This window comes from Lynx rufus, unplaced genomic scaffold (assembly GCF_022079265.1).
Source record: "Lynx rufus isolate CCGP_SWC_20201006 ecotype Redwood Valley unplaced genomic scaffold, mLynRuf1.p SCAF_1, whole genome shotgun sequence".
Classification (NCBI taxonomy): Eukaryota; Metazoa; Chordata; class Mammalia; order Carnivora; family Felidae; genus Lynx; species Lynx rufus.
This window is the reverse complement of record NW_025814823.1, coordinates 239,735,029-239,759,852: the sequence shown is the minus strand read 5'-3', so window position 1 is coordinate 239,759,852 and position 24,824 is coordinate 239,735,029. Positions and strand designations below refer to the sequence as shown.

Below are 24,824 nucleotides of genomic sequence, written 5' to 3'. Positions count from 1 at the left end.
GCCCAGCGCAGGTGTGGAGAGTGGTGAAGCAGGAGCATCTCTAGGCCTGGAGTCTTCACATTCACAGTGAAGGGTTGGTCCCACTGGTACCCAGTGTCAGGGTAAGCAGTAGAGCCTCTTGTAGAAGATGGATCTCCCAATACACTGTCCCAGGCCTTTTCCAGTGAACCACAAAACCTTGCAGACGTGTGGTGCTATAGTGTGAAGAGGGTCATGATGGATCCAGTAAAAGTGCTTCATTGTAAACTACCACTTTCACAAAATAGATGGGTTTCCCATTGTCCACTAAAAACCATAAATTAAGAAATGAACGTGACATTGTGTCCTTTTCATTTCCTGCTGAGTCTGTGAGTGTCCTGCTTGGAGACAAGCTTCATCTAGAAGAGCTTTTCTCGGAGTGCCAACTCCTTGCCACTTGGGCCTGCCCTGGGTCCTTAGTCCGCCTCTACCCTTCAGGGTTAAGTAGAGGACCCCAGGTGAGCTGTCTAGGTGAAGGAGCAGCTGGATACATAAAAAGGTTAATGACTTGGGAAATTTTGATGATTTGTTATTCTTCTAAGACACTTAAGTGCTCTCCATCTCTCCATCTCTGTCTCAGCAGTGGCCCGCGACATGGCAGGCAGGCACCTGCGGTTTTCACTTCACTATTGATGGGAATAAGAGGTCTTCAGCTAAAGTTTCAGATTCAGTAAGTTTACAACTTTTTGTTCCCTTATAAATGATATGCTTGTCTTAGAGGAATAATGATCTATGCCAGTCTTCAATATATTGGAGTAATACACAGGTCTTATTTAAAGGAAAACATTCTGGTTCCAATAATGCTCTAATTATTTTTAGTGTATAGCACTTAACTGTAGTACAAATGTAAGCATAGTTACTAACATTTTTTGCTTATGGTTCTTAAGTATCTATAAACCAGATTAAAATTTAAAGCAGCAAAATAATAAAATACCAGTGACCACTGAACATTATTCATTGTGACAGATGACATAGGACCCTGAAGCCACTTGTGTGTAGGCTCTTGGTGTTTACTGGGTCTGTTCTGTCCTCTGCTGAAGGCACTAAAATTTGTTTACAAATTCTTTTCTCACAAGCTCACAATAGTTACTGAATACTAGTTGGCACCTTCTCAGTCCAACACAAACATGGTCCTGAAACCGGGGGGTGGTCCTCAGTGCTGAGGCAGTTGCCCAGATGAATCGGAATGTGCCTACCTAATTAAAACAACATACTGGGGCACCTGGGCGGCTCAGTCGGTTAAGCATCCGACTTCAGCTCAGTTCATGATCTCGTGGTTTGGGAGTTGGAGCCCCGCATCAGGCTCTGTGCTGACAGCTTTCGATTCTGTGTCTCCCTCTCTCTCTCTGTCCCTCCCCTGCTTGCACTCTGTCTCTCTCTCCTTCAAGAAATAAATAAACATTAAAAAAAAAAATTTACCTTTTCTTGAGAAACTTGCTGACCGCAGGTGGAGAATCATGATCTATATACTGCATTATGAGCTTAGATTCACACAAGCATGTGTATGAATATATGGCTGTCAACGGAAAAAGATGAACAGAAAGGATAATGGAGTAGGAAAGCCGTATTTAGAACTAATATTTTGATTTGTGTCGTTGCTTTCCTTTGCTTCCACGGTTCCCTGCTTTGAGGCTGTACCTCTTGTTTTCAACATTTCACTTCATGGTGGGTGTCCCAGGTGCTAGGATGCGTGCTCCCTCTTCGTCGGGTCTGTGTTTCGGTCCTGTCGGTGTGGGGTGTGCCAGCCACACACTCTGGGTCCTGGCACAGGGTGGAGGCCCCTCTGCTGTGGTTGCTCTTTCATCGCTTCTTCCATTTTGTCTGAGCTCTTGCACTGCACCCACCGTCCCAATGTGTGGCATAGGTAAATGGGTGGTTGACAGGTGAATTGTTCCTTTCCAGATTTCTACGCAATACCCGGTAGTGGACCATGAATTTGACGCGGTGGTGGTAGGCGCTGGAGGGGCAGGCTTGCGAGCTGCGTTTGGCCTTTCCGAGGCAGGGTTTAACACGGCCTGCGTCACAAAGCTCTTTCCTACGAGATCACACACCGTTGCAGCCCAGGTAAGAGAAAGGGGCCCCCTTAATGGTTTTGGCGCCTGCACAGCAGTGCTCAGTCTTCTGCCACAGGCCTTCTCACTGCACGCCAGCCATGTTCCTGTCTCTCTGCTCCTTGCACCCACCTGGCTTACTCGCCTTGGGAGTGTGTTCCCACACTGCCTCCACCCCCACTGCCGGAGTCACTCCTAGGGCCTCTTATCGTTCTGCTGCTCCAGTGACACTCAGGTCTTCTCTGAGCACCCACCTAATCCTCTGGCCCCCATCATAGTTTGTCTTCACCGTACTTTCCCAATCTAAAATGAGCCTGTCTCTGGACTGATTCTCTTGGCCCTGCTGCATCCTTGGCGTGGGCCTCGTTAAGTATGATGATGATGAGCTTTGCTGGTGGCAGGAGTGTGCAGGACAGAAGAACATTGGCCTTTAAATGCTCAAAATTTGGGGAAGAGGATAAAAGTAAGATGAAAAAGTACACAGTGATTTTATAATTTTGTTTTCTTTCCTGGCACACCGTAGGTGGTACGCAGGTTGTATATAGTATTGCAAAACTGGAATGAATTGAACTGTTTTTTCCAGTATTTGGAACATATTTCCTCATAGAGATAGCAGAGTGTGGGGTAACTTTCCAGGAACCAGTAAAAGCCACCCTAATTACTGTTGTAGCCTGTATTCAGCATGCAGCAACATTCTTCAGGCACTTTGCTACACAGATACTTTGTTCTAAAACTATGTGTTATAAACTGAAAAATAAATAATACATACTTTTGAAGATTACATTGTGTCTGAAAGGAAAAATGGATGTAAACATAAGTCTAAATAATGAGAAATAATAGTATATTCAGGTAGTGCAATATTAAAACAATAAAAAGTTAGAAATGGATAGCTTACCTTGAATGCTGGTTGGAGAAAGTAAGGTTTAATTGGGGGGATAAGACAGGTGGGGACTGGGCAAGTCTAAAGTGTACTCCTGGGGGGGGCGGGGCACATGGCTGGCTCAGTCAGTAAAGCGTGCAACTCTTGATCTCAGAGTCGTGAATTAGAGCCCTGGGTTGGGTATAAAGATTGCTTTTTATTTTTCTTTGAGTAGGCTCTGTGCCCAGCATGAAGCCCAGCATGGGGCTTGAACTCTCGACCCTGAGATCAAGACCTGAGCTGAGATCAAGTTGGACACTCAACCGACTGAGCCACTGAGGCGCCCTGAGATTACTTTAGAAAAACAAAATTGTATTTCTTGGGACTCCTGGAAGACCAGCTGTCTGTGGCCCTGATTCTTACTAATAGTAGCAATAAAATAATAGCATGGACATGTGCACTGGGCCAAGTATTTAGTGTTATTTTAAACTAGGTTTCTCTCTTCTGCTACTACTCTGGTACTTAACAGTTTTTACTAGGACTGTGTTTGGGTTTACAATCGGTGGGGTCGGAGAAGGAGGAGGAAATAACTTGTGACTTTTGCTGCTTGTCTTGTTAGGGTTCCTGGCTTTGTGCTGGTGACTCTTTTCTTGATAACTGAAACATAATGGGAAACTGAGGCACAGCAGCACCAAGCGGGGAAAGAATTCCTGCATGGGTCTGCTTGACTCAGAAGCTTGATTGAGGAACATTTGCAAAAAAGAGGGAAGTCAGAAAATGTGCCTTTTCTTCTCAAAAAGAGATGAGTAATCTGGTTTTAAGTTGCGGAGGAAAAGTGTGAGTGTTACATTTGTCCCTGTACTGCCATTTTCTGTGACTCTGAGAGACAGACACGGTAGAGAATGTGACTCTGAGTTTAGAGTTTATTCCTTGACCGTAAGTACTTCTTTAACACATGTCCATAAATGCCACTGGGAACATTTTGTCATAAAATTATCCCAGATGGATTTGCTCAGTACCTTTTATGTGCCAGGTTTGGAGGTGACAAGCATTGCTCATAAAACCGCACTTAACCCTCCAGATGGCTCTCGAGTTCAGCTTCATGTCCCTTCATGGATAAGGGCACTGAGGCTGAGGGAGGTAAGATTTGGTATCTGTCATGCCTCTCCCTGCTCAGGACGGTCCTGTAACCAACCGGACTGCAGTCAGGTCCCTCACATGCCGTTGTTGTCAAAATTAGTTGGCTTTCTCTGAATCCAGTTTTGGGCAGTGGGTGGAAGGGGGATGGGCCTGGAAGGTCCAGGGTTCCCTTTCGTAGCTTGTAAGTCTGCCCTGTGTTTACAGGGAGGGATCAATGCTGCTCTGGGGAACATGGAGGAGGACAACTGGAGGTGGCACTTCTACGACACTGTGAAAGGCTCCGACTGGCTGGGGGACCAGGATGCCATCCACTACATGACAGAGCAGGCCCCTGCTTCCGTGGTAGAGGTACTGTCCTTGCATGGTCTGTTTCTGGTAGAAAAGAGAGGTCGAGGCAAATGTGGTCAGCCCAAGGAATGGTAACGAGTTGATGTAACAAGGGAAATCTTTCCTATCATTAACCATTCAGTTCATTTAATAACAAAGTTTTTCTCTTTTCCTGAAGTGTTGAAATTTTCATAGAACGTATTGGTTTGGGTTTACAGGTTTATGTTGAAATTGTTTAGTGTAAATTAGCGATGAATATCCCGATTCCTTCAAGGTCCTAGGTGTTTGTTTTCACATTTCACAGCTGGAGAATTATGGCATGCCATTCAGCAGAACTGAAGACGGGAGGATCTACCAGCGCGCTTTTGGTGGACAGAGCCTCAAGTTTGGGAAAGGCGGGCAGGCCCATCGGTGCTGCTGTGTGGCTGACCGCACTGGCCACTCGCTGCTGCACACGTTGTATGGAAGGGTGAGGCCACCCTGGGTGCATGGGGTGACAGGACATGGTCTGGTTAGGCCAGGCATGTGGTGATGAGCTGGAAACAGGCCACTCTGGGACAGGTCAGAAGGTCAGCATGTCAGCCCTGGGGTTGCTTAATAAACAGCAGACTAACATGGCAGGATGTATATTTGTTAATTGTTAATTTGAAAGTGTCTATTTTAGAAAATTAAATTGATCTGCCATACCGAAAGTATAAGAACAGAGCAAGTATTTTAGGACTCAGCACCTCTGAGTCCCTGAACTAATTGATTTAATACTTAAGTGTTCAAACTGGACTAAGGTTTGGGGGACAGTAGTTACTGGATAATCAGGGCCTACTTTGGCATAGCCAAGTAATCAATATTTGGAATAACTCTGATTCATAATATTCAGTATTCTGAATTCTTGCTCTCAAATGGGGACAGATTCTTGATTTGCAAATGTTAGGACCCTGGTGGCAGCTTCGGCTGAGTGCATTGACACACGTGTGACAGGATCTGCCCATCCTGCAGCATACTGTGTCATGTTGGGGAGCTGGTGGGTTTGTGAGAGCCCTTCATGTTTACTGAGCAGCTACAGCATCTTCTCTGACATGCGTGACACGTGTATGTCCTTCTTATGGTCTGATCTGATCATACAGCTGAGAGCAGGGTACCTTTCGTGTTGATCCACAACAGCATCAGCACTATGGTTGATGCAAGTAAAGTCTGTGGCTTCTTTTGCAGCCCAGGGTTTACCCTGTCCATTTGTTACACACCACATCAGAGCCCTTGACTTGTTCATATGAGCAGTGTTGCTGAAATGTTAGTTTAACACCCTAAATGCAATTGAAACTGTGGGATTCTTTTTTCTTTCATGTTTTTTAGTCTCTGCGATATGATACCAGCTATTTTGTAGAGTATTTTGCTTTGGATCTCCTGATGGAAAATGGAGAATGTCGTGGTGTTATTGCGCTGTGCATAGAAGACGGGTCCATCCATCGCATAAGAGCAAAGAACACTGTTGTAGCTACTGGGTAGGAGTCTAACTTGTATTTAGTTTTTCTGCAGGAAAGTTGGGTCTCCCGAGTTTCTTTAAAAAAAAAAAAAAATGGAGGCAGTGACCTAACCCAGGAGCATAATAAGCTTTGCCAGTCTCAGTTCCATGTCTCCAAAGGGGACAATCATAGCACCTGCCTCAGGTGGGTGAGGAAGTATCTGTCTTCAGTTTGCACCTGAGAGGACCCTTGAGGAAACGGGTCTGGAGAGTCACGTGACACTTCCTGGCTTAACCTGTCTTTTGCTTTAGTGGACACTGTGTTTATACTGATTTCTGGTGTAGATAAGTGCTGTTTGTTCACATGATGAAACTAAATTACATTTCTTACATTGTCAGTCCGTTATTTTAACCCTTTACAAGAGTGAGTCCATAAAGCAAAAATTTCAGCATTAAAGCAGCACACGCTTCTCAGGGAGGTCGTTCAGATAGCATGAAAGTGCCTTGAAGTATAAACGAGAGTGCCTCCTCCGTCTCCCAGGCTCCCGCCCCAGTTGCCCAGGGTAGCACGTGCAGACAGCACCTGTCACGGTGCTGCGGGCTGCTCTGTCCGCTCTGGTGCCACTAGAAAAGCGATCCTGACGGGACACCATGTGTCACTGCTTTCTCTCTGCTGGCCCGTCTGTTTTCCAGAGGCTACGGGCGCACCTACTTCAGCTGCACATCTGCCCACACCAGCACCGGTGACGGCACCGCCATGGTCACCAGGGCAGGCCTTCCCTGCCAGGACTTGGAGTTCGTTCAGTTTCACCCCACAGGTAGGACGGGACCACTTTCATGGGGTCAGGACTCTCATACCTCTCGATGCCCCTCTGTAGTCCCACACACTAGCACATTCTCAGAGCCCAGCTTGTCATTTGCTCAAGGAAGTTTTTTCCATTTCTCCCGAGGCAGTTTAGGCCACCACCTTGCCTTGGCGATACCTGCTCCAGTCGTAAAGCTGGAGCTTTATGTAAAGACTGTTCAGTGTCCCTCTCCCCAACTCGATTGTCAGCTCCCGGAGGTGGGGACAGGTGCTGCAGTTCACAGTGCCTGGCACATAGTAGGACCTCATCAGTGTTTCCTGAGTGAATGTCCCGAGAGCTGTTGATCGGAGTTGTGGCATGGGCAGATTCCAGTGTTACAGGGAAAACATCAGGCTGTCCAGTAGAGTATAAAGTCGGAACGAGCTATGGCAGATGCGGCCCCCTGAGATGTTAATGACTATGGTGCCAGTTGTGGGCACATTGAGCTCATCTTGCGTCCTCAGACAGTTGAGTGTGCAAATGTGGAGTTCAGACGGGAGGTCTAGGCTGCAGGTGCAGAATTGAGAGAGTTCATTATTCAGATATGAATTGGAGAGAGAGATCTGCCTCTTGGGACAGGCAAGTCTCAATCTGGACTTTGTTTCTAGTTGCTTTTCTGACCTGTCAACCGAGGGGACACCACACTTTGTGGAAGTAGCCTCCCACCATGCTAAAGAACCAGACCTGGGTTTTCTCTTTGCTCTGTCAGTATATTTTTTCTGATCCCTGGCAGGGATAAAAAGTAAAAAATGTTTTAGGTAGTTTTTTAATACTGGTTTTGGGGGGTTTTGTTTTGTTTTAAAGTTTACTTATTTATTTTGAGAGAGAACATGTGAGCGGGAGAGGAACAGAGAGACCAGGAGAGAGAGAATCCCAAGCAGGCTCCGTCCTGTCAGCATGGAACCTGACTTGGGGCTCTGGCTCCCAAACTGTGAGATCATGACCTGAGCCAAAATCAAGAGTCAAAACACAATCGACTGAGCCACCCAGGTGCTCCAGGAAATTCTTGTTCTTTTTTTTTTTTTTCTTTTAAAAGTTTGTTTATTTTTGAGAGAAAGAGACAGTGTGAGCAGGGGAGGGGCACAGAGAGAGAGACAGAATCCGAAGCAGGCTCCAGGCCCTGAGCTGTCAGCACAGAGCCTGACTGGGGCTCGACCTCACCAACCGTGAGGTCATGACCTGAACTGAAGTCAGATGCTTAACCAACTGAGCCACTCAGGTGCCTCTGCTTTCTTGTTCTTAAAGCAAGAAAACTCTTCTGGTGTGGTAATGACAGTTTTAACTTTCAGGTGACATTGACATAGGTGTTTGTCTCCTTGTTAAAATTCAGTTGCTTAGCATTCCTTATTGAAGGGACAGTGAGATTAAGGGCACAGACCTGCCTAGTTGCCAGGTGTGCATTTGGCTCTGCCTTCCCAGCTGCAGAACACTGACAAGTTCCTAAGCTATCATTGCTCTCTCTGAAAATAGGGATATTTCCTGGGGTTGTTACAAAACTTAGAGTTGTATACAGCAAGTACAGTATAAGTATGAACGGTGGTAATTATTGCTGTTGTTAACCAGTTTTTATTTTTTTATTTTTTTTTTTTAAGTTTTTATTTTTATTTTCAAGAGACAGAGAGAGACAGAGCATGAGTGGGGGAGGGGCAGAGAGAGGGAGACACAGAATCCAAAGCAGGCTCCAGGCTCTGAACTGTCGGCACAGAGCCCAATGCGGGGCTCAAACCCATAGACCGTGAGATCATGACCTGAGCCAAAGTCGGACACTCAACCGACTAAGCCACCCAGGCGCCCCATTAACCCATTTTTAGATACGAATTTTCCAAGCTGGTTTTTCTTACCTAGTCACAATGTCATGCTACAAAAGAACATTCTGCAATTAAAACAAACCTGAGATATTTAACTCATGCTTGGTTGTGCTGAAAGCTGAAAAGCTGTTGGAATTGGAATATTCAGCCAAGCTGTGTTGTTACTACATTAGCTGCCCTTTCTCCTCATTGCTGCTTCATTGGTGCTTTTTGTTGTCAAAACTTCCTACTATTCCTTACTTAACCTGTCCTTTGTCTTATTCTGTTGTGAGCATCATGCCCCTTGCATACCCTTTTCCTTTCCACCCCCAGAAATGTATTGGAAAAAAATTTGCATTTGAAATATTGACCTAGCAATTGTTAGGTTATAATCATCTAATTAACTGGGTTCTTTGCAGGTATATATGGTGCCGGTTGTCTCATTACAGAAGGGTGCCGTGGAGAGGGAGGCATTCTCATTAACAGTCAAGGCGAAAGATTCATGGAGCGATATGCCCCGGTTGCAAAGGACCTGGCATCCAGAGACGTCGTGTCTCGGTCCATGACTCTGGAAATACGTGAAGGAAGGTCTGTGTCATTCTATCCAAAGGTGTCTGAGTGCACACACACACATGCACACCCTCCTTTCTCTTGGGTGGCTGCTATTCATGTCTACCTGTGCACCTGGGCTGGTGTGGCTTCTGTGTGAGTTTTAGCAACTCACCTACCCCACCCAACTCTGAGTAGGCTGCCTCTCCTCCCCTCTGATGGTTGTTTGTCAATTTATGATATCCCTCTAAAAACCTACATTTTGGGAAGTTAAGCTGGTTTGACTTCAGTCTCTCTCAAATCTGTGGAACATCAATTGTGTGTATGAGTGTTATGATAGAGACAGACACTCTGTGTGGGGGAGCAAGACACACATGCCCACAACCTAAGTTAGCATATGGGCCTTCGATGCTGTTTGGGGACCCACATGCGTTCGAGACCTTCACTGTGCAGGCTCTTGAGTGCCAGTGCTGCCTTACGATGGTGATCTTTCTTGTATCTTTGATGTTACAACTTCTAGAGATTTTACATTTGGAGTGTTTGCATTAAAAGGACTTTCTAGTGCATTTACCAAGGAAAACAGCTAATTGTGACTTCCTAAGACTAGAGTATGAGCTCAGTGAGGGCTGGAAGTCTGTCCATGTTCTGACTGTGTCCTACCACATTCAGTCTACCCTGTCACAGAGCAGGTGCTCAGAGCAGATGTGAAGAATGGATGGCCACAAGTGAAGGGAAATTTTGTACAGCATAAAAAAATGTGAAACTCATAGTCTCACATTTTCTATAATTGCCGTTTTTTGCCTCACACCGTGATGTCCTTTTCCACCAGAGGCTGTGGCCCTGAAAAAGATCACGTCTACCTGCAGTTGCACCACCTACCCCCAGAGCAGCTGGCCATACGGCTGCCTGGCATTTCAGAGACGGCCATGATCTTCGCAGGTGTAGATGTCACCAAGGAGCCCATCCCCGTCCTTCCCACCGTGCATTATAACATGGGCGGCATTCCTACCAACTACAAGGGGCAGGTGACCAAACCAGGACCCTTCCACAGTGGGAAAGAGGGTGGGAATGATACAGGTGCCCTTGCGAGCTCAGAAGACCGACATTTTCCTCAGAAGGCACTGTGTTGTTGTACAGGCTGCACTTCCCTTGAGTAGATGCTGCCAGAGGGCAGGGGGCTCGGCCACCTTTCAGCTTTCACTTTTCACTCCACAGTGATGAGTAGTTACTGATAACTTACTGATCCCTCCATAGTAGACAGCCATAGATGTAATATCATTGTTTTTCCCAGCTTATAATTTATTTTACCGTATGATCTCTTGTTACTTTTACTGCAGCCTTGTAAATTGTATTCTCTTTACAACAAGTACCTTCGAGGGTTTGTAGTTCACCCAGAGCTTTTTGGTTCTTGACTTTTTTGGCCTGTCCTTAGGGGCGAGGTGACTGGAGATTACGTTCATAGATGAGTAATAGGCTGGAAGCATCTGAGTTACAACTCAAGTCTGCCCTACTCCCTTCCCTTCATTCGAATCCAGAGTCAGAGTGAGGGAGTAGGGGATCAGTTAGAGGTGGTGAGTGAGGTTTCTCGTGAGCAGTAGGTGTGGGATTAAAATCACAGGTGCTGCCACATGGGATCCTTTGATCTCTCTTGGCCTGGGGTGGCTGAGTGTCTGGGTGCAGAGGGCGGAGACTGGACTGACACAGAGAGTTCCCTGTAGGTGAGAGCAGATCTGGCCTTCACCTGCCCTCCTCCCTCTGCCCCTGCATGCAGACACCCCACCGCAGGAAGCAGTCCTGTGCAGACTTTGCTCCTAAGTCTTCAGTCTTCCTTCCACAGGTTCTGAGGCATGTGAATGGCCAGGATCAGATCGTGCCCGGCCTGTATGCCTGTGGGGAGGCTGCCTGCGCCTCCGTGCATGGTGCCAACCGTCTTGGGGCAAACTCACTCTTGGATCTGGTTGTCTTTGGTCGGGCGTGTGCCCTGAGTATCGCGGAGTCCTGCAGACCCGGTATGTGTTTCTCCAGGCTGTTTCAGGAGGCAAGAGGTTGCCATGTCTTGATTTGTAATTGGAAATTTGTTTAGTGATCATGGAGGGGGTAGTCTCTTTTTACCCCCTATAAGTGAGGAAACAGAGCAATCAGAGATTTATATGGTGATAGACTTGAGACTAGACACAGGTTGGGTGAGGGTCTTAACAATTAAGAAGGTAACCTGGTTTTGGTCAGGTTCTGTCCTATAGTCCTTGTGTTCTGCTTAGAAAAGTCATTGTTAGGGAGTTATTTTAAGGGGAGGTTTATCACATAGTTGCTTGCTCAATATAAATTACTTATTTGTAGTGAAATATTTTAAACAGGTATGACGAAAGAGTAGTTTTCAGTACTTATGGAAAAGTAATTTAGATTCTAAAAACAAAATATAAATACCCTATTAAAGCAGAAAGGGAGGACGTAATGTACACAAAACAGAGGATTGGGTCATATCCGTCCCTGCATTGATACAGTGGATTCAAGTCAGTGATTGCGTTCTTCTGTTAAAATAATCTGCTGAGGAAAAAATGCCATGTGCTAGAAGGGTGAGTCCCACTGTGAACAGGACACTTACTGTCGCTTTGACATTCAGAGGGTCTTCATGTAGATTGTGTTGGCCCATTTGCTCAGAACAACATGTGAGGGGAAGTCACTGTTCCCAAGAGAAGTGTCATGGGATCCCCAGGCCTCTGCTCTTCTCGTTATGCTTCATTGACGGTGACTCTTTAGTATCAGTTGTGCTATTTTTATTGCACAAAAGCTTTTCGTATGGACTTTAAGTTGGTGAAAATCTTACTATCCCATTAGTTAAACACAGCCCTTAGTATACCATGCCGTGCTCCCCTTTACATCTGCAGTTAGCAGATACATGTAAGGAGAAGGACAGTTGTATTTTCAGACACCCCCCCCCCGCCCTTGCTCTGACTACAAGTCCAGGCTGTGAAGGGCAGATGTGGGGCCCTGTCCCAGTGTTTGCTGCAGAGGCAGGAGTTGAACCCACCTGGTCTGATACCAAATCTAATGCTCATTTCACTATAGCAGTGAAGCCTAAAATCAGATCTCAGAGGAAAGCAGAAAATTTGAGGTTTCTTTTCTTTGAAAAAGAGAAAAAGGAAGTTTTGTAAGAATATCTTTACTTTCGGGGCATCTGACTCTGATCCCAGAGTCATGGGATTGAGCCCCACATCAGGGGCTTGGAACCTGCTCAGGATTCTCTCCCTCTGCTCCTTTGCTCACGCATGCACTCATTCTCTCTCTCTCTCTCTCTCTCTCTCTCTTTCTCTCACTCTCTCTCTCTCACTCTCACTCTGAAAAAAAAAAAATTTTTTTTAATATTGTTAGAAAAAATGAATATCTTGTACTTTTATATCTGAAGGATCAGTATACAGCTTTAAAAAGTTTTTTAAACTTAGCAGTAAAAAGGAACAAATTACTCCTACATGCAACAACACAAATGCATTTCAAAACATATTAGGTTGTATGACCCAAGCTTAAAAGGCTATATACATACATCTAACTTTATTTACATAACATCTTGGAGGAGACAGAACTAGGGAATAACACGGCTTGGTGGTTGCCGTCCTGCTCATGGTGGAGCTTGTGTGACTCTGTGAGGCAAAATGTGCAAAACTCTACACCAAAAATGATAATTACACTTTCATTTTTAAAAACAAAAAAGAAAAGGAAAAGCATCACTATATTTTCCCAAATACGAATATTTTAAACATTAAAATGTTTAAACCCTAATCTGGATCCTATTATGATGGTTACAGGAATCCATACCATGTGTCAACATTTGTAGAACTATGCACCTAAAGAAAAATAATTTTGGTAAACGATCACTTTTTAAAAACGTTAAAAACAAAAGCAGAAGAAACCACAACCAGGGGCACCTGGGTGGGTCAGTCAGTTGTGTCCGACTTCGGCTCAGGTCATGATATAACAGTTTGTGGGTTCGAGCCCCGTGTCAGGCTCTGTGCTGACAGCCCAGAGCCTGGAGCCTGCTTCGGATTCTGTGTCTCCCCCGCCCCACTCCGCTTGTACTCTGTGTCTCTCAAAAATGAATAAACATTATAAAAAAGAAGAAGAAGAAGAAGAAGAAGAAGAAGAAGAAGAAGAAGAAACAACTGTAACCAGCCTAAAATTGGGGCATGTCACATGAGAGACCAGTGCCTTGGCCCCTTGCAGAGAGCAGCTGTGAGCAGCCCAACTTTACCTGCAAACCTTTGTTTCCTGTTTTTCATACCTTCTGCCCCTTTTACCTCTTGAAAAAAATACATTTCAAAACATGTTACCCCCCCCCAAAAAAAAACCTTTAAAAAATCTTCAAAACATTAACTTTATTTTTTAGAAAAGCAAGAAGAGCAAATCTTGAGGTTTGGGTAAGCAGATATAAGGGTCTGAATCAGCAAGAGACTTTTAAACGTGCCAGACCAGGTCCTCCCTCGTCTTTGAATGAGGACCACGTGGTGGTGGGGGTGGGTGGGGGTGGCAGAATTGTTGGAAACTGCTCACTACCTGAAGGTGCCAGTTCTCCCTTCTGTAGAGTAATACTGCAAGGTGTCTTTGCATAAATCTAATTTTTAAGCTTAAGAATAGTTTCTGTTTTGTTCAAAGATTTCTTACTGGATACCTCCTCCTTGCTAGAAATTTTGTCTTTATATGTTTACGGCCCCAAGTCAATATGTGGTGCTTCAGTTAAAGGGTGGCTTGGGTGGAACATTGGCTCAGGTTACGGGTACATTTTCCAAAAGCCATTAAATTCTAGCTTTTTGTTTGTATATTTTTTAAGGAGATAAAGTTCCTCCAATTAAACCAAATGCTGGAGAAGAGTCTGTCATGAATCTTGATAAGTTGAGGTTTGCTGATGGAACCCTAAGAACATCAGAACTACGACTCAACATGCAGAAGGTAAGCACCTGTGCTCTGAAGTGAGCAGGCCATTGTGTCCACAGTCCTGTGCCAGGCCCGGGTTGAGTAGCAAGAGGACACATTGCACACAGAAGGCCGCAGGTAGCAGCCCAGGGCGGAAACTACAACTTCTACATCCCACCGTGCTTGTATGTGGCTCCTCAGACCCTCTCTTCTGTTGTGTGTATGTCACAGCCTGAAGGGGGAGAGAGATTGGAAGGTCCAAGAAGGTCCCGGCTGGGAACTTCCTTATACCAGGCTTCCTGAAAGCCCAGCACATCTCATTGCCAAGAAGTTAATCCTATCGTCACACCCAGCTTCTAGCAACTCTGGGAAATGTCTTTAAACTGGGGCCATTGTATCCCCTAAATAAAGTCAGGAAGAGTGGAGAGTGTGGGTTTTGGGAGGAAATGGTAATCTGTGCACTAGTTGTCGTCACAGTATTTATCTTCTAGATCAGCATGTCTGATGGGATGTTCTCTGAGGATGGGAACATGTGTCTTTGACCACATGTGACTGTGCAGCATGTGAAATGTGGCTAGTGTGACTAAGAACTGAGTTTTATTCAGTTTCAATTTAATATAAATCGCTACACATGGTTACTGCATTGGATAACGCAGGGTTAGATCAATAAAAGTAGTATGTAAAACAGCTAGGGATCCATCAGGTTCTTCGACTACAGAGATCCTTGGTCCATGAGTAAGATCTCTGTCCACTTGAAATTATTTGTAAGAATTTGTGGAGGCATTTTCCAAAAAGAAGCCACCCTTTGCTTTAGTCACATTCTGATAAGGAGTCCAGTGGCACAAATGCTCACCACCAAAAGTTGCACCATGCAGCTTTTATAGGACTGTGTGGTTCTGTGTTCAGGTGAGACTGGGCTTCAGGGAGGCTTCCTGGAAAGGTAAGGCAAATAGCGTGTGTGAAGGACAAAGGTATGTTTAAGGAAACCAGTCAAGTGATCTGTGCAGGACTTTTGTGGGGTACTGATACCAGGAGTTGGGAGGCCAGCTAGGACAGATGTAATCATTGCGCTGGATAGTAGGAACTTCCGTTTGGATATGGAAATGGTGAATCCATGAGAGATTTTGAAATAGGAAACCTTAGAGGTATTCCCACTAAATAAGGCACGTACAGATCTTTGACTTACAATGGGGTTATGTCCTGAAAAAATGCATTTAACACACTTGTCTTACTGAACATTCGCCTAGCTGGCCTTAAATGTGCTCAGAGCACCTAGGTTAGCTTGCAGTAGGGAAAGTTCATCTGACATGAAGCCTATTTTATAACAGGGTGTGGTCTGTCTCACATAATTTATTGAATACTGTACTGGAAGTGAAAAACAGTGGTTGTGTGAGTGGAGATGGTTATTGAGCCTCAGGATCATGGGGCTCAGTGGGAGCTGCAGCTGCTACCACCACCCAGAGTCATGAGAGTGCGCCCTAATGCACACTGCTAGTCCGGGAAAAGGTGACAGTTGCCGGTACGGTTTCTCTGAATGAAGATCCCTTTTGTTTCCTTGTAAAGTTGAAAAATCATTGCTCAAACCCTCATAGGTTAGGGACCATCTGAATTGGTATCTGCTGTGTGCCAGGCAGTATTCTAGATGCCCGAGTCATCCAAAGAAAACAAAAAATCCTGCCCTCGTGGAATGTACATTTGAGTTGGGGGACGGAGTAATCATTTTGCTGATTCCAGTAAATACAGTAAGAAAGAGAAAAGAAATGACGAATGTATTGAAAAGGAGTAGACAAAATTATTGCTTACTGATACAATTAAAAATTCCAAGATGGTAAGTGGAAAACTAATAAAAACAAGAATGAAGTAAAGCATCTGGATAAAAGGTTCATATATAAAAATGAGTAGCTTTCCAGTATACCTGCAGTAATCCATTTGAAAATGATCTTCACAGTGCAGCCAAAAAGTTTAAAATACCTTGAATAAACCTAACCCTAAAGAGTATGACAACATGAGCGCTGAAGAACATAAAAGAATGTTTTAATTAACATTTACTAGATTCTGAGATAGCTTTTTCCCTTTGCTTTTGCTGAAAAGCCAAGACGTTTGATGGTATGCTTTATAATTTTTAAATTATGTATCATTCTAAAGAAATAGATGAGGTATCTGTTAAATAGAACTAAGTCAACAAGCTGTGTTAGTCTGTGATAGAGAAGGAGACATCTAGATCAGTTGCATAGAGTCCAGAAGTAGGCCCAGGCACACGTTGTGATTAAGCATGGGATAAAGGGGTTTTTCAAGTGTGATGAAAGGTCATTCGGTGAGTGATAGGAAACAAAGGTAGATCCTAAAATAAATTTCAGTTTTATTTCATGTCCCATTTCTTATGAGCATAAACAAGCAAACCATACAGGAATTTGACACATGAGGAGTTTTTACAGTATTTAACCAGAAGTCCACCAGGGAACGCTCCCAGGCTTCTCACTTCTCCCTCTACTTTATGACCATCCACTCCAGGCTCACTGCAGACCACCCCATAATCTTAGCACTTCTTAGTTTGTGTCAGCAAGGAGCCACCTGCTGCTCCTAGAACATTTACCACCAGATCTCGAGGGTGGAGCAAGTCTAGGAACTGCTGTCTCCTTGGGAATTCGAAGGTGGAACCCTTACACCTTTCTGCCACCACTCAGTACATTATGCCTCAGAAGTAAGTCTGCTTGGAATCACAGATCTTGGCCAAGTTCCACAAACTGCCTTCCCTAAATGCACAATGTTCCATTTTAAATAACGGACATGGATTTAAGACATGTACTTAATAGGAACATAGAATCATGTTTTAAAAGCATTTATCAGGGGCACCTGGGTGGCTCAGTCAATTGAGTGACTGACTTCGGCTCAGGTCATGATCTCACTGCTCGTGGTTCAAGCCCTGCATCAGGCTCTGTGCTGACAGCTCAGAGCCTGGATCCTGTGTCGGATTCTGTATCTCCCTCTCTCTCTCTCTACCCCTTCCCCATTCACACTCTATCTCTTAAAAAATAAACATTAAAAAAATTTAAAAAGCATTGGGGTGCCTGGGTGGCTCAGTCAATTGAGCGTCTGACTTCGGCTTAGGTCATGGTCTCGCAGTTCGTGGGTTCAAGCCCCACGTCAGGATCTGTGCTGACAGTTCAGCCTGGAGCCTGCTTCAGATCCCGTGTCTGCCTCTCTCTCTGCCCCTTCCCTGCCCACTGTGTCTCAGAAATGAATAAACGTTAAAAAAATTAATAAAATAAATTAATAAAAAAGCATTAATCAGAACTTCATTTAACATCTATTTATGATAAAACTCTCAACAAGGCAGGTATAGAGGGAATGTACCTCAGTGTAATCAGGGCCATATGTGACAAGCCCACAGCTACTGTCACACTCAGTGGTGAAAAGCTAAAAGCTTTTCGTCTTAACATAGGAGCAAGACAATGTTCACTCTTACCACTTCATTCAACACAATACTGGAAGTCCTAGCTAGAGCAGTCAGGCAGGAAAGAGAAATAAGAGGTGTCCAAATTGGAAAGGAAGAAGTAAAAGTCACTATTTATAGATGTATCAGATCATATTTGACACAGACTCCACCAAAAAAACTTAGACCTGGTAAGTGAATTCAGTAGTGTTGAAATATGCAAAATCAATACATAAAAATCTGTTGTTTCTGTATACAAAGAATAAATCTTCTGAAAGAGAAATTAAGAACATAATCCCATTTACAATTGTTTCAGAAAGAATAAAATACCTGGGAATAATAAATTTAACCAAGGAGGAGAAAAACCAGTACACTGAAAACAGTAAAACAGTTTTCTCGTATAGAATGGGAGAAAATATTTGCAAATTATATGTCTGATAAGGGGCTAATATCCCAAAATATATAAAGAACTCCTACAACTCAATAGTGCAAAAACAGCCTAAGAAATGGACAGAAGGGCTGAATGGATGTTTCTCCAAAGAAGACCTATGGATGGCCAACAGATACATGAAAAGATGCTCAATGTCACTCATCATCAGGGAAATGCAGATCAGAACCACAATGAGCCATGGCTGGCTGGCTTAGCCAGTGGAGCGTGCAACTCCTGGTCTTGGGCTTGTGAGTTCGAGCCTTGTGTTAAAAATAAAATCTTTTTTGGGGTGCCTGGGTGGCTCAGTCGGTTGAGCGGCCAACTTCGGCTCAGGTCATGATATCGCGGTCCGTGAGTTCGAGCCCCGCGTCGGGCTCTGTGCTGACAGCTCAGAGCCTGGAGCCTGTTTCAGATTCTGTGTCTCCCTCCCTCTCTGACCCTCCCCCGTTCATGCTCTGTCTCTCTCTGTCTCAAAAATAAATAAACGTTTTAAAAAAAATTTTTTTTTAAATAAAATCTTTTTTAAAAAGGTGAAATGCATAAGAAAAAAATCTAAAGGGTTTAATGGTTCTTGGCATGGCTTTTCATATGAATTGAAGATTTACAAATGGTATTTTGTGTTACAGTCGATGCAAAATCATGCCGCAGTGTTCCGTGTGGGAAGTGTGTTACAGGAAGGTTGTGAGAAAATCAGCCAGCTCTATGGAGACCTAAAACATCTGAAGACATTTGACCGAGGTGAGCATTTCTGTGGGCCCCTGCACACAATTGGGGTGCTGGGCATTTGCAAGGGAGGCTGCCTCAGGGTCCTGTCCATCCCACTTAGTGCTGACTTACCCGTCCTTGCTATTTGTGTGGATGCTGGCAAGCCCATAGCTACAGCCTGGAGTACCCATCTGACTGGATCCTGTCTCTCATGGGTGCCTTGTGTGTCCTCAGGAATGGTCTGGAACACCGACCTGGTGGAGACCCTAGAGCTGCAGAACCTGATGCTTTGTGCACTTCAGACCATTTATGGAGCGGAGGCTCGGAAGGAGTCACGTGGTGCTCATGCCAGGGAAGATTATAAGGTGCGCCTTCACAACATACCCTATTTGCACATCATGCCTTCTCTCACCTGGCCTTGCTTAGTCCCTAACCCTGTACTTTCTCTGCATTTCACTCAATTTTCCCAAAAGTAAATTTTAAAAAGTATGCCCTTTTTTTCCCCCCCTGATAACTTTTACACTTTGGTATCACTGTGTTTACTACCAATGTGACCTTTTTCTTGGTTTGGATCAGTATCTGCTGCTGCCAGTAGCACCCTGAGCAAAACACACCTGAACTTTACTTGGTCAAAGGTTACTGTGCAGTCCGAGTATTATTGCCAGAAAATGCTAACTTACTGACTTAAAATGATGAGGAAATCATCATTTGAGACCTGATCTCATCTTGGGTCACTTTTTAAAAAATTTTTAATGTTTGGTTTTTTTTAATGTTTATTTTTGAGAGAGAGACAGAGCACAAGTTGGGGAGGGACAGAGAGAAGGAGACACAGAATCCGAAGCAGGCTCCAGGCCCTGAGCTGTCAGCACAGAGCCTGACACGGGGCTCGAACTCATGAACTGAGAGATCATGACCTGAGCCGACATTGGATGCTCAACTGACTGAGTCACCCAGGCGCCCCATTGGGTCACTACTTTTTTTAAATGACCTGGTTTTTATGCAGAGTACAGTTGTCAGATTTTTCCAGAACAGAGCACTCAGCATATGACAGCAAAACATCAAGGAAATGGGCACTCGGGAACAAACACGAATTTAGGATGGAATGTCGGCAGGACCCGAGCCACTTTCCAGACAGACAGGCTTTGGTCTGGGACAGTATTAGTGTTCCTGGTAGCAGGCTCACCAGTCAGCTGTGAAACTTTGTTAATTTACCTTCCACTGACTGGAGCTGGATTAGATTAATATTAATTAAGCACATTTGTCACATGTACTGAGAACTAGAAGCTTCTCTAGGCTGTTGGTTGGCAGTTTGTGTGATGAGATGAATGAGTTTTCATTCAGTGTTAGCAGATAAGCAGGTGGAAGCTGCTTCCCCTGGGAGAGCTCACCTGTAGGTATGTGTTCAGAAATAAGGGAAGGTGGGGCACCTGGGGGGGGGGGTGCGGTGCTCAGTCAGTTAAGCATCTGACTTTTGATTTCATCTCAGGTCATGATCTCACCATTTGTGAGATCAAACCTTGTGTCGGGATTCTCTCTCCTCTGTCGCTCCACCCCTCTCCCCCGCTCATGCTCCTTTCTCTTATAAAATAAATAAACAAAAAGGGAAAGAAGGTGCTAGCCCCACTTGCTTGCCTTTCCCCACCACCACACTCACCTCACTCAGCAGAAACAGAAGCAAAGTGTTTTTATTTTATTTAATTAATTAATTTTATCTTTAAGTAATTTGTCTCTACACCCAACATGGGGCTGAAACGCTTAACCCCGAGATCAAAAATTGTGTGCTCCACCGACTGAGCCAGCCAAGTGCCCCTGGTTTTCATTTTAAGAGGCTCTTGTACATTCTTATTCATTTCTATGTGCCGGGTATTCCTTAATAGTGTTCAGCTTCTCTTTGAGAGTTTTTGAACAAAATTTTAATATAATTGCTAGAACTGAAACATTTCAATAAAAGCTGAAAGAAGATGAAAGTTCCCAGAGTACAGAGCAGAAATACAAAGTATTTGATAAACTTTTAAGTGCATAAAAGATCTGATTTCCACACCCAACCACCCACTGGTTGTAGAAATGGAGCTCTGAGCTCATGGTGCTGCAGACCCACTGCTAGCTCTGTGGCCTCAGTGGATTCTACCCTTGTTGGGACCTGCGCCGTGGAGGCCCTGGAGTGAGGAACGGCCTGTCTGGGAGCCCCAGGGTGGACAGGTCCTCTGGAGGACTGACCACTGGCAGATGGATCACATGTCTCATCTCTCCATCCCACCTGCATTTGGGACTCAGTTGCACTGTTTTTCACATTGTGTGTTGTTTTATTTTTTATTTTTTTTTTTTAATTTTTTTTTCAACGTTTGTTTATTTTTGGGACAGAGAGAGACAGAGCATGAACGGGCGAGGGGCAGAGAGAGAGGGAGACACAGAATCGGAAACAGGCTCCAGGCTCTGAGCCATCAGCCCAGAGCCTGACGCGGGGCTCGAACTCGCGGACCGCGAGATCGTGACCTGGCTGAAGTCGGACGCTTAACCGACTGCGCCACCCAGGCGCCCCTCACATTGTGTGTTGTTTTAGATCAGATCTACACAAAATGGTTTTTCATTAGGGATTGTAGAAGGAAGGGGCATGGGTTGAAAAATGGACTAGGAATGTCCCAGCTCAGAACAAGGTCTGGTTGGGTCAGTGGATACCTCCTTGTTGGGTGGGATCTAGGAGGATTCATAGCAGACTGGTCTCTCATGTATCGTTTCAATGAGTTTGCCATATTTTCCGGTTAAATTGCTGTTAGAGAAGTAAGAAACTTGAAGTGTGATTGTTAGTGGTATTTTCTGAAATACACTTACTTTCTCTGGCCTCAGGAGCGGATTGACGAGTATGATTACTCCAAGCCCATCCAGGGGCAGCAGAAGAAGCCATTTGAGGAACACTGGAGGAAGCACACCCTTTCCTATGTCGACATCAAGACTGGGAAGGTATATGGGGGCATGTTCTGTTCACATAGTGCTGACAAATACGCTGTCCCACATGTTCTAGAGTTCAGCATGTGACGGACTGGGAGAAGCAGCATGGATTTAAGTCGACCATTGACAGATTTGAGATACCACTGGAAAAGACCTTGTCAGTCAGCTTCTGTCTGGAGGCAGAATTCAGCATGGGCAGGTGGTTCAGAAGGGCTGGTCTTCCACAGCTTAGCACTGGGCAAGGAGTGAGCACCCAAGCCTGGATAGCAGGGGAGGGGATGAGGATTCTGGAGCCCATAGAGAGCAAGATCAGGGGGTGGGGGTGGGACGGGAAAACACTGCTTTCTTCCCATTGGTCGGACCACCTCAGGGTGCAGCCTCAGGGAACCCAGGGTATGCTGTGCAGCCCTTGGCATTGGCCTGGGCACAGCAAGCAGGGGAGGGGGTGAGGGTGCTGGGAACAACCAGCTACAAGTACAATAAAGGCTCACAGTCTTACTCCACCGAAGGGTAATTCACCCATTTGACTTTTCTCCTGGGCATTAAGAGTCCGAAATAAGATACAAAGTGTGTGCCCTTAAGCTTTTCAGGCTTGTAAGGGATCATCTCAATTATTTGTCTCAGTCTGCAGAAATTGCATTGTGCTTTGTTGTCATCACTTTATACAGAGTACCTAGTGTCTGCTATTTCAGGCAGGCAGTGATTTTCATAATTTTGCATGAAGGCTATTTTCTGACAGTGTATGTAGAAAGATATCAGACTGGGGCCACCTGGGTGGCTCAGTCAGTTAAGTGTCTGACTGTTGATTTCAGTTAAGGTCCTGATCTCACAGTTTGTGGGGTCAAGCCCCGCATTGGGCTCTTCACTGACAGCACAGAGCCTGCTTGGGATTCTGTCTCTCGCGCTTTCTTTCTCTCTCTTTGTCTCTCTCTCTCTTTGCCCCTCCTCCACTCTCGCAATCGTGCATGCTTTCTCTCAAAAATAAACAAACATCAAAAAAATTATTTAGAAAGGTATCAGACTTCTGTCTCAGTACAATCCTATTTTTGGTAATGTTCAAGACTTTTTACAATTATATAAGAAGTAAGTGCTCATTTTAAAGTATGGAAAGTGCAAGATAAAGGAAATTAACATTTGTAAGATCACCAATCACAGATACCCCTTATTATTATTTTGAAATTTTTATTTGTGAAATTTTGAAGTTTATTTTGAAAATTTATTTTGAAATTTTATTTTATTTCATTATTATCATTTTGAAATATTTCCTTCAAGTTTTGCATGTATGTTTATACACTTTTCTTTATATGTATGTTTATACACTTTCCTTAAATATGAGTAGAAAAATATATAGTTTAAATGTAATTAAAGGATGACAGTATATACAGGGTTTCACCTACTTCTTAAGCATTTGTGTAAAGCATCAAGAATTTTGTACATTGTTATTTTAATTGCTGTATTTCACTACATGGATTTACCATAATTTACATAGCCCTGTTGTGCTTTTAGATCCTTTTTGAGTTTGTTAGTGAAAAATACTCTAGTACATACTTGTGGTTTTAAGTTCCTGAAATTTGCCAATTTTTTTTTTTTTTAATTTAGTTTGAGAGAAAGAGAACAGGGGAGGGACAGAGAAGGAGACTCCCAAGCAGGCTCTGTGCACTGTCAGTACAGAGCCCCATTCAGGGTTCGAACTCACGAACTGAACCGTGAGATCATGACCTGAGCCGAAATCAAGAGTCGGGTGCTTAACCGACTAAGCCGCCCAGGTGCCCCTACAAATAAGTTTTATAATTTTTCAAAAGAGCATAAGAGAATGCTGTTTGTGTGGTTTTCCACAAATTTTGTCTATCAATTTTTCTTTTTAAGGTCTCCTTGGAGTACAGACCCGTCATTGACAGAACTTTGAATGAGGCAGACTGTGCCACAGTCCCTCCAGCCATTCGCTCCTACTGATTGGGCCAGAGATGACCGACTTTGTACCCATGTATAATAATAGCTCATGTGTGCTTTTATATCATAACTGTCCTATTGATACCCTGTCCTCAAGGGAACAAGGGTCACCATTCGAATAGGTATCATCTACCTGGTGGCCAGAAGCTTGCCAGTAATCAACAGCCAGGAAGTGTGAGGCTTCATTCTTGTGAACTAATAAAACTGGGCATGATTCTTAAATAAACATAAATTACAAACCTATTTCTATTCCAAGTCCATTTATGAGCTTATACTGTTTGACTTGAGGCCTGTTTGTTGACCTGAAATATCGAAATCCAGAAATTTTGTTGTAGTATATAATTAAGTAAAAATGAATTTCAATGCTGACAGCACATGAAAGAAATAAACATATTCTCCTTGTTCTTAGTAAGCAAATGGTTTAATATGTGAACCTGTGTCCTAAAGTATTTAAATAACCGGATACTAAAGGAAACAGATGGATTTCTTCTTTCCCCACTTGCTTTCAGCTGCTACTTGGGGTCTCCTTCCTAGTAATTGTCTCAGGGCTGGCTTCTGTAGACTCCAGTCCACAGCAGGTAGGGTCATTGATATTACTGTCTGTTTTTCAATTTTAAGGATGGTCTTTACAAACTTAGTTTGCAAATATGTAAAACATTTATGTTCTTTCAGAGTCCCTTATATTTGGAGCTAACCTCCTTAATTGTTCCTGCATTCTCTCCCTTCTCTCCCTCATAGCAACCACTTTAGTTATCTTCTTAGCTAAATGTTTAAAGAGAAGAAGAAAGCAAATCTGTATTTGCATTATGATGTATAGACCATTGTGCATTCCTTGTCTGCATATCCGGAGGTCACTCCTTATCAGTGAGTCTTTGTTCCTTCCTTTGGCTGCATGAGTGTACCTTACTCTCCAGTGATGGGCATTTGTGTTATTTCCAGTATTACAGATGCCACAATGAGTAACTGTGTGCTTGAAGTCATTTTCTTCGCCAGTTTCTTTGAGGTGGAGTCCTAGAAGTAGAATTGCTGGGTCCAAGGGTAAATGCACATATTGTTTTGTTAGACGTTCCCAAATTCTCTTCCATAGGGGCTGTGATGGAGGAGAGTTGCTGTTTCCCACAGCTTTGCCAAGAAAGTATGATGGCAAGTAAGAGTTGCTGATTCCTGGGCTGGGGGAGGAAATGTTTAAGATGAGCCTAAAAAGGTGTCTGAGCTGGAAACCGTCAGGGAGCACTGGGGCCAGAAGAGGCATTGGAGCCAGCAAACAATGGTGGCTGCATTGATTGAGACTGAGTGACTATATTAAAAACATGCCGTTGATTTATAATGACAGTGTAAAAACTCAGCCAAAACTGAAGAAACAGAAACACACAATTAAGCAAGTTAGGCACTAACTACTAACACTGAAAATGGGCAATTAAAGGAA

At 44.1% G+C, this 24,824-nt stretch overlaps 1 protein-coding gene across 4 annotated transcripts in view; it reads left to right on the top strand.

The window, feature by feature from the left end:
• Positions 1–23,641, top strand: part of SDHA (succinate dehydrogenase complex flavoprotein subunit A) — a 30,115-nt gene extending 6,474 nt beyond the window's left edge. For 2 of the 4 annotated variants that reach the window (XM_047094561.1, XM_047094544.1), the window contains exons 2-15: positions 602–688; positions 1,921–2,082; positions 4,273–4,416; positions 4,700–4,864; positions 5,743–5,891; positions 6,545–6,669; positions 8,903–9,071; positions 9,862–10,057; positions 10,870–11,041; positions 13,852–13,970; positions 18,424–18,535; positions 18,737–18,867; positions 21,347–21,460; positions 23,315–23,641. In XM_047094561.1, coding sequence (XP_046950517.1) covers positions 602–688; positions 1,921–2,082; positions 4,273–4,416; positions 4,700–4,864; positions 5,743–5,891; positions 6,545–6,669; positions 8,903–9,071; positions 9,862–10,057; positions 10,870–11,041; positions 13,852–13,970; positions 18,424–18,535; positions 18,737–18,867; positions 21,347–21,460; positions 23,315–23,401 — 1,932 coding nt within the window. In that variant the 3' untranslated portion in view covers positions 23,402–23,641. Of the gene's footprint in view, positions 1–598; positions 689–1,920; positions 2,083–4,272; positions 4,417–4,699; positions 4,865–5,742; positions 5,892–6,544; positions 6,670–8,902; positions 9,072–9,861; positions 10,058–10,869; positions 11,042–13,851; positions 13,971–18,423; positions 18,536–18,736; positions 18,868–21,346; positions 21,461–23,314 lie in introns of all 4 variants that reach the window. The other 2 variants (XM_047094552.1, XM_047094570.1) reach the window with 1 other exon arrangement.
• Positions 23,642–24,824: the final 1,183 nt, after the last annotated feature.